Genomic DNA, 9,806 nt, shown 5'->3' with positions numbered 1-9,806 from the left:
AGGATGGTTTTCCACAAAAAATCAAGGTGGGGCTGAGACTATTCCATGCTGGATGTGCCCAAAGCCAGCCCCAGGGCCAAAACTTTCCCTTCTCTCCCAGCTGTCACACGGCCCCTGTCCCCAAATTCCAGCCTTTGGAATCACCCCAATAATCTGCACTGTCCCATTAATCCCTAACTCGGGATATCAGCATAGCTGAGAATCTTCCTACAGGCAGCCTGTGGGACATCGATTTTGCTTATGGATGCATTCCCTGCTGGATGGAAGGAGGCCAATCACACCAGATTCCTCTTGCACTGTAAGAAATATTTGGTAAAAACCCCATAAAATTCAACAGCAGGAGCTGGAGCTCCCTGGTGTTTGGTGCTGAGCTCTGGAGCCTGTACCCCAAGGTGGGCAGGAGTCCAGCACGTCCACATCATGCTCTGGAAGAGCCACTCCTTTCATGGAGCAAGTTTATTTTCCTTCCACAGAAACCTGCTTCAAATAGACCTGTAATTCACCCATTTTCTCAGATTATCCTCAAAGGTGGGCTCTTGCTACCCAAGACTCCTGGAGAACACACAGAGTGTCCAGTGGGAGAAGCAGGGAGTGCTGGGCACAGGAGGGGGCCATACCCAGGAGCAGAACTATCCCTGGAATTAATTTTTCCCTGGAATTACTTTTTTCCATTAAATCCCAAACTTCCCATTGAGTATATGCTGAAGAGAGCTATTCTATTAAGTTTTCCCTAGATTTGCTTTTTTCATTCAATACAAAACTTCCCATCAGGTATAAGCTGATGTTCGTTTATCTCCCAGAAAATCCACTCCCTGGCCAAGGCAGCCACTCTGAGCATCTTGCCAGGGATCTGGAAATGCTGGATGTGCCCACCTAGACATCAACATTTCACTGAGAAAACCCCTGAAAAGATACAGGTGAGAATTCAGTGTGGGTGGATGTTGATGGCAGAGCCACATTGCTGCTATTTTGGAAAACAGCGAGGAAGAAAACTCAAACAATTTCTCCTGAATTAAAAAAAAAATAAAAACAACAAAATAAAGGGTCTTGGAAAAGTGCAAACAGGCTGGAAGTCTCAGGGGAGAGCTTGTGGCCAGCGCTGCTCTCCAAGGTCACTGTCCAGGAGCTGCCCAGCCTGGATTCAGGAGGTCTTTACAAACACTGGCACCTCAGCCAGACTGGCAGAGTAATTCCTGAGGATGGTGCCTCCATCAAACACCTGGGCAGAGTTGGTGTCCAGCCAGAGATGCCCTTCTCCAGGCAGGAAGATATCCCTCCATGTTTGGCCTTTTTCTGTTATTGGAGCTACCAGGACCTGCAGTGAAAAAAAAAAAAAAAAAAAAAGGAAAGAAAAGAGAACTTTAGCAGGTGGCAGATTAGCTGGGATATGTGTATGGAGATGAGAGGGTCATCAGGGAATCATGAAATAGCTGAGGCTGGAAGGGATATTAAAACCCATCTCATTCCACCCCGTGCCATGGGCAGGGACACCTTCCACTATCCCAGGTTGCTCCAAGCCCTGTCCAATCTGGCCTTAAAATATTTTCCCCTTGTTTTATGGGAAAAGTGACTTCCAGTATTCTGAGACTCTTCCTGCTAAATCATTTCACTTCCAAAGCTGAAGGAAGTTCTCAAGGCCCTGGATAAGAGTTTTGCAAGGAAAGCCAAGCTTTTCCAAAAAGGAAAAAGCCCCAAACCCACATAAACCAGGTGGTTTGGGTCAGATTTAAATCTGCTTGAATGTAAAGCTCAGGTTTGTATTTGGGCAGAGCTGGGCTCATGGGATGGTGCAGAATTCCCACCTCATCTCCGATGAGAAATTCATCCTCTACGGTGAACGCGGTTGGATCGGTCGGGCTGAGCCACCAGGCAGGACGGAAAATGGGGTGTCCCAAACTCTGCCACTCCTCGCTGTGTTTTAGGAGCAGTGGCACCACAAAGTCCTGGTGCCTCTGGATGCATTGGCGGGTCAGATTCAGGACCTGCAGGGTCAGGGAGAAATCCATGAGGGGTCTGACATCCAGAAAACAGCAAAGCAGGCGGGGAAAAATGAAAATAAAGAAATAAATAAAGAATAATTATATATATATATATATATATATGTATGTTTGTTTGTTTATTAATTATATATTTATATATATTTTATATATATATATATATTTTATATATATATAGATATTTTATATATATGTTCCCTTGGGAATAGAGGTAACTGAATTCCAGTGTCCTGATCAAGTTATGGCAGCCTGAAAAGCGAAAATGGGGTTGATCTTGGATATTAATTATTTGGATATAAACCCACTGAAAATATAGTTAACTCAATTGAGAATGGATATTAATCCATTGGATTTAAATGGTTTAAATCCACTGATAATGGATGTGAATCAATTTGATTAAATCCTTTATCAGTGGATGTAAATCTGTTCGATTTAAGTGGATTTAGATCCATGATAAGGGTTATAAACCCATTGGTTTTAAATGGATTAAAATTTATTTATAAAGGATATGAATCCATTGGATTTAAATGGTTTTAGACCTGCTGATAATGAATATAAATCCATGGTACTCGAATGGATATAAAGCCATTACAATGGATGTTAATTAATTGGATTTAAATGGATTTATATCCATTAACAATGGATATAAATCCATTAACAATAGATATACATCTATTGGATTGAAATGGATTTAGATCCATTGATAATTGATATAAGTCCATTAGATTTAAATGGATTTAAATTAATTGATGATGGATATAAACCTATTGGTTTTAAATAGTTTTAAATATCTTGATAATTCCTATAAATCCATTGGATTTAAATCTATTGATCATGGATATGAATCCACTGCATTTAAATGGATAATACCCATTGATAATGGATATGAATCCATTGGATTGAATTAGATTTAAATACATTGCTAATTGATATGAATCTGTTGGATTTAAATAGATTTACATCCATTGGTAGTCAGATATAAATCTGTTAATTTACATAGATGTAAATGGATTTAAATCCATTGATAGTGGATATGAATGCATCAGATTTATATGCATTTAAAGTCCACTGATGAAGGACATAAATCAATTTGATTTAAACTGATTTAAATCCATTGATAATTGGATATAAGACCCATTGATTATGGATTCATTCCCATTTTGATGCCAATCTGGGGACAGCAGCCAGCAGGTGATACCTGCCAGACCTTCAATGACTTTTGGGACCTTTTCCATGTGAGGGACTCAGTGTCCTTCTGGTCAGAGTGAGGGACACACACCCAGGAGTCGCAGCAGAGCCAGGGGGGTGATCCAAAGGCCATCACGGGCAGGAACGTCACAATCTGCAGCCACCGCACGAACAGCTCCGGGTCCCCCGTGGAGTCCCCAGCCAGGCTCCCTCCTGTGTGGACACGAGGCTGAGCAGGGCTGCTCAGGGGCCTCCCATGGGAAAAGAAGGCTCTTGGGAACCCATAGAGCCCCTTCCAGTGCCTAAAGCCCCCCTGAGAGCCAGAGTGTCCCTGGGAGCCATCATTCCAAAAACCTGCCATGGCATCCCTAGAAACGACTCAAAACCCCAACACTGAGGGCTCACCCAACTATCCACAAGTGCCCATTCCCTCCAGAGCCTTTTCCCAACTCTTGCATCTCCCGGGATGCTGGGACATAACCCAACGGGCCACATGCCCTGGCAACAAACACCCCAAACCTCTCTGCTCCCCTGAAATAAGCCAGTGGGTTCAGTGTTCTTCGGGGTGGGAACTGCCATGCTGGGGATTGCCTGAACCTCCTTTTTGATGGAAAACAGGCTAAAAATAGAGGTCAAATTGAAAACTTACTCCCAACCTCTATTTCAGGGCTGTTGTTTAGCTCCATTCTCCAGGTCTGAAACCCCATCGGCTCCAAGAAAAGGGGCCTGATTAGAGGTTGTTTCTCGCCTTTTATAACGTGTTTATTTAAGGATTTCTCCAGCTATTGTGCTTTGGGACAGAAACACCAACTTGGAGCAGAGCTGCTGGAGTTTTAGGAACATCCATTCCACAGCCAGGAGCCTGGGGATGTGGATCCTGGCTAAGGGCTCTCTCTTGGCTGTGCCGGGTGGGATTTAGCCCAAGCCAAGCCCTGGGGGGGTGGGCTGTGATGGAGTTCTGCAAAGGGCATCCCCAGAGAGCTGCTGTTGGGGCTGCCTGGTAATATTTAGAGCATGTTCTTTTGTTTTTAATTCCTCAGTCAATTCCCTGGCAACATTCATCCCAATCAAGCCAACGGAACAGAAAATTGGGGAGCAAAATGCTCCAAGCCTTCCCACAGCACACCTGAGGTGCAAATGTACCTCCCACCTGGAAAAACGCTGCAAAAAAATCACTGCAGAAAAGCCAGAAGTAGGGAAAAAAGCCAAAGAAATGCTTACCTACTGCATCAGGGATGAAGAAGTTGTAGCCCAAGAGGCTGTAGTGCAGCACGGAAGGGATGAGCCCCTTCAGCCCCGTGTGGCTCCAGTCGGAGCGCAGGGGGCTCATCCGGACAAACAGTGGGAGGTGGCTGGATCTGGGGAAACAAAACAAACCCTTTGAGGTGCTCAGAGGGCTCGCAGGAGCCAAAATTCCATGATGCCTGCCTGACTTGGCAGTCACTGGAGTCAGATAGAGAATTCTGGAATGGTTATGGATTGGAAGGGACCTTAAAGCCCATGCAGTTCCACGCAGCTACCATGGGCAGAGACACCTTCCATGAGCCCAGGTTGCTCCAGACCCCATCCAACCTTGCCTTGAACACTTCCAGGAATGGAGCTTCTCTGGGCAACCTATGCCAGGGCCTCAGCACACTCAGATCCCACACGGATCATTGACTTCAACATTTGCCCTAGACCACCTCCTGTCACTTCCCTTGGTGCTGAGCACTCTTAGCATGCCCAGGACATCCTCTCTACTGTCCCCAGGAACTCACACATCCATCAGCTCCAGCCAAGCACATTCCTGGTACCCACCTGGCCCCGGCGCTGATGATGGTACCATTGCCCAGCGTCGCCAGAGCTGCTGCCAACACCCTGGTGTATCCATCACCAGCCAGCTCAGCAGGAGGTGGGACATCCTGCTCCAGGAAGGAATTACCCTCGACTCCCTCAAAGAACACGTACGTGGCCCCCAGTGCCTGCCGCAAGTGCCGAGCACGTGCCAGGTACCAAGTCAGTGCTGCCTCACTGGTGACGTTCAGACGGGCACAGAGCTGCCCCTTCCAGGTGGTCAGCAGTGGGATCTGTGGATGAAGATGCGAATCCCAGTTAGATCCATAAAATATCCTGCTAATTCTGGGGCATGAGGCTAAAGGACACCACTCTGCCCCTATCCCACCCTGCCACACCACTGCAGTGCAGCACATGAAGGTGTAAACCCTCCCTCAACCCCCTCCAAAAATCCCTGAGTTGGTGGCAAAGTGGCTGATCGTTAAACTGACCACAAAAACTAAACACTGGCAGCTTCTTAAAATGTCATTTGGAAGTGGGAATTTCAAAGCTGCTCCCACAGAAGCCAGGAGAGAAACTGCTCCCCACAGTGCTGCTGTGGCCCAGCACAGGGGAGTTGGGCAGTTCCTCTGGGTAAATAATAAACCAGAGGGGGGTTACCCAGTGTTAATTTGGGGGTGGGATCCCGTACCGAGCTGCCCCCGGGTCGGGGCTGGCGGCTCAGCCAGTATCCCGCAGCCTCGCCGTGGTGCAGGGATTGCAGGAAGAGCGGGGAGGTGATGCTGGCGTACGGGGACAGAGTGATGGAAAGCTGGAGGGGCTCCACCAGGGCCAGGTCCTGACTCTTCCCACGCTCCGAGGGCACATGGTCCTGCAGGAGGAAAAGGCAGGAAAAGGTGGTTTGTCACAGTGGCAATGCCAAGCTCCCCATGATCCCCGGAGGGTGGTGAGACGGCCGTACCGCAGCGGCAAGGATGGCCGTGCCACGCTCCCCCAGGGCCACCACGCCCTCCTGGAGACGATGCCGCTTCAACCTCCTCACCAGCGACCTCAAACCTCGTCTGATTTTGGCAGCAGAACCCTCCGGGCCGTGGTAGCGCCACACTGGAGATCTGCAGGGTGGGAAAAGCCAGGTGGTTCATTTTGTGCCAGCATGAGATGCTCAGGACAGTGAGTGGGGTGCCTGGAAGGATCCCCATCCCAGGAGGAGGGAGCGCTCACCCCAGCAGCGCCGTGTCCGGCCGTGTCCGTGCCGGTCCTGCCGGGGGGCTGCCCATGTGCCGATGGGCGGCCGCCACATTGGCGCTGACACAGAGGAGGTACCGCAGGGGCTCCGCTCGGCCCGCCGGCGTCTCCAGGCAGAAGTGCCGGTGGCTTTCCAGCGACAGGAGCAGGGGCACATCAGGTGCCACCATCACCGTCACTCCTTTGGGGAGAAAAGGGGGAAGGGGTGTCCTGGCAAGTGCCCGGCTGCTCCCAGTCCTGGCACTTGACTGGTGCCAAGACCTCCCCAGTTGATCCCACCACAGATCCAGCTGTGCCAATCATCCCTGTTCTGTTCCTACAATTCCCTCGTGGGGTCCAAAATGCCTTTCAAGGACTGGATTTCTTGTTTTACTCTGCTTTTGCTTGGCATTCAGTGGCTTCAGCGGTGCAGGGCAGCTGGAGACCATTGCAGGAATTTGGGGAAATACCTGAAATGTGGTGTTCTGCAGAATAAACCAAATATCCAACAACAGCAGAACTCCTGCCTGAATTCCGCATCCCACAGTAGCATCAGGGAGCTGTGAAGCTGCTCATGTGGAGCTGAAGGAAGCAGTGATGGGCACAGGCTTGACAAAAGAATCCCAGACACATGGAGAGCACAGGATGTCCCCAGGGTGACTTGGGCCACTGCACCCTCAGGCACTCAGGTTCAATATCACAGCCTTTCCCACAGGGATGAGGTGGTGTGGGATGCATCCCCTGTGCCTGTTACCAGTTGTCATTACTGTTGTGGGATATTTCACTGAAGGCACCTGTAATGCTCTTAAACCAGCTGCTGTAGAGGCAAGCAGCAGGATGGGGAAGCACAGGGATCAAAGCCATAGCACAGTGGACAAGGGAAGGATGTGATTACCTGTTGAGCCCAAGAAGTACCTGTCCAGGACAGGCCCAAAGCCATCAGGGTTTGTGCTGAGGTCTCCACTGACAAAGGGCTGTGCGGGGCTTTCGGCACCATTGAGGGGCCAGCGCTGGGCACGGATGCTTGGCCCACCATACCAGGAGACATTGGCCATGGAAAAGCAATCCTGCAACCAGGAGAGCATCATCAGAGGGCAAAGAATCCTCTGCATGAGGAGGAAGGTCAGGTTGGATGGGGCTTGGAGTAAACTGTGCTAGTGGAATGTGTCCCTCCCTATGGCAAGGGGCTGGAATGAGATGAACCTTAACTTCGCTTTCAGAAACCCAGCTGGAAAATCTGTTTGGTTTTGTTAGTTTGTTTGGGGTTGTCCTTTGTTTGCTGGGGTTTTTATTTTGTTTTACTTAAAAAGACATTAACCTCTCTAGTTGCTTTACCCAGACTTTCTGGGGTGAATTTGCAACTGCAGCTGTCCCCACCTGAGCTCCCACTGGGAAGTTTTTGCCCTCACCTCAGTGACAGCATCCCTAGTGACACGTGCTCTCTCCCAAGGCACAGCTTCCCAAGGGCTGATAACAAGAACTTCCCAAAATGAGACTCAGTTTGGAGATTTGGGACAGTTCTCATAGGGCTGACAGCACCCTGGGCCCAGGGACATGGCTATTCTTGACCCACCTCCTGCCAGAAAATATCAATTTTCACTTCAAAGCCTCTAAAACTTTCCCCTTCTGCCAAACCAAGGGATCAGCAGGACTTAAGATTCCACATGACTTCCCAGGCAGGACGGGTTTCCTCAAAATCCTGAGGACTTGGGGCCATGGAGGGAAGCCTAGGCAGGCAGAGGGGACCCAAAGAACCCCAACTCAACCCACCCCATGTTTATTCCCAATCCCAAGGCTTTAGAGCCTCCTGGAGCCCTGAGCTCGGGGCACAGAGAGGTTAAGTCTCTCCAAGGGGTGGGGAGAGGAGATGTAAATTATTAAAGTGGAAACCCTGGAGGCTCAGAATAGCTGCACCAGGTGTCAGCTGAACTCATTACACCAGCTGGAAAAGAGGGAAAACCAGACTGTTCTTAACTCAGATTTTGCTGGATCGTAGTTTCAAATGGTTTGGTTTTTTTAAAAAAGTGGGAAAAACCCTCTTCTATCTGTCTCACCCTCCTCAAACGCCCCACACCGATGTCAGCAAAGGAGGCCCAGCCCCACACACAGGGTTTGAGCTCAGGAAACATCTTCCACCCACCCAAAACGGTGCCAACAGGTGATTTACAGCCAAAGGGGAACAATCCCCCATCCTGCAGGACCCCATCCTGCTTCTCTCCCTGTCCCAAGGGCACCTCACTACTGGACCCCCTGCTCTGACAAGCCTTCTCCTTCCCCTCCTAAAGCTCCTTTTCAGAGCCTGCTTTTATTTAACTGAGGGAGAAAACAGGGAATGATACCAAAAATAAAGCCCCCATAAATGTTTGCAGCAGCAGACATGGATTATTCCCATCCCGTGGGAGCTGCCCATTGTGTCTGCATTGGAATAGACCTTCCCAAGGTCCTTGCCAGCATTGTCTCCAGTGGTTATTTACTCTGTCTCCATATAAACACAGTTTACCCACGCCAGGGTCACCAACACAGCACCAATTAGAGCCTCTTGGGAATTTGGGAACTCATCATCAGGTCATGATGCTTCCAAAAGCCTTTTCCAATGTGGCACTGGTCATGGCCCCTTGGGAATTTGGGGACTCAGCATCAGGTCATGATGCCTCCAAAAGGCTTTTTCTAACACAGCACCAGTTATGGCCCCTTGGGAATTTGGGGGCTCAGCACCAGGTCATGATGCTTCCCAAAGGCTTTTCCCACCCAGCTGCTGGAGGCTGTGGAAGAAGGGGGGCTCCATGGGAACTGGGGAATTGTGTCAGGCTGGTCACTCCCTGCTTTGGCTTTTTGGGCCCCAAACAATCCAGAGCTGGGTATGGGGGTCCCCATTACCTTCAGTGTCACGTCGGGGCGCAGGGGGGTCCAGCGGACGCCGTAGCACTCGGTGCCAGGGGCTGTGGGGGGTTCAAGGGAGAGCCGCAGCTCCGCATCCTCCTCCCAGGAGTAGCAGAACTGGCCACCGTCGTGCCAGCAGTGATCCCGTGGCGGCGGGGGCTCAGCAGCTGGCACGCTGCCCACCGCGATCGCCACCACCGGCCGCCCCGCCGGCAGCGCCCGCAGCACCAGAGCCCCCCGCCGGCGCTCCCACAGCATCCCACCGGCCCGGCCGCGCAGCACCCACTCCTCCGGGGACTGCTCCAGCGCCTGCCAGGAGATGATGCCGATGGTCATGGCGAAGAAGACGGCGACGCCGAGGCAGCCGACGGCACCTTTCCAGGGCTCTGTCATCTCCCTCAAGCCCAGGGTCCAGTTGGACTCCGGGATTTGGCCAGTGTGGCGGGAGAGAGGCATGGTGCGACCGCAGGGATGCTCTGCTTCTCACTCCTCCTGCAGCGGCACAAGAGAGAAAAGTCTCTAGGATTGCTCCAAGAAGATCCTCTGGGGTTGCTCCAAAAGCATGTGCAATAAAATTAATTCGATAAAAAATGGCTTAAAAGATGGAAACTTGTAGCTCTGTTCTCTCTGCACTGATCCGAAGGGAAGTCCCTTCCACAGCCCCTTCCACGGCAAATCCCACTGCTGGGCTCAGTGACGGTGGCTCAGATCCCAACCCCTGTCCTGGAGCCAGCTCAGCCCCTT

General features: G+C 50.5%; 1 protein-coding gene across 1 annotated transcript; it reads right to left on the bottom strand.

Moving 5' to 3' along the window:
- Positions 1–874: 874 nt before the first annotated feature.
- Positions 875–9,538, bottom strand: LOC139673757 (SITS-binding protein-like). The gene is made up of 10 exons (XM_071559571.1): positions 9,060–9,538; positions 7,078–7,249; positions 6,180–6,384; positions 5,920–6,070; positions 5,650–5,829; positions 4,983–5,251; positions 4,407–4,543; positions 3,277–3,398; positions 1,803–1,982; positions 875–1,315 (listed from the first exon to the last, which is right to left on the bottom strand). The coding sequence occupies exons 1-10, from the start codon at positions 9,516–9,518 to the stop codon at positions 1,142–1,144; spliced, it is 2,049 nt and encodes a 682-aa protein (XP_071415672.1). The 5' UTR covers positions 9,519–9,538; the 3' UTR covers positions 875–1,141.
- Positions 9,539–9,806: the final 268 nt, after the last annotated feature.

Source organism: Pithys albifrons, chromosome 6, assembly GCF_047495875.1.
Source record: "Pithys albifrons albifrons isolate INPA30051 chromosome 6, PitAlb_v1, whole genome shotgun sequence".
NCBI lineage: Eukaryota > Metazoa > Chordata > Aves > Passeriformes > Thamnophilidae > Pithys > Pithys albifrons.
The sequence above is the reverse complement of the archived record's forward strand: the minus strand, read 5'-3'. Positions and strand labels throughout refer to the sequence as shown.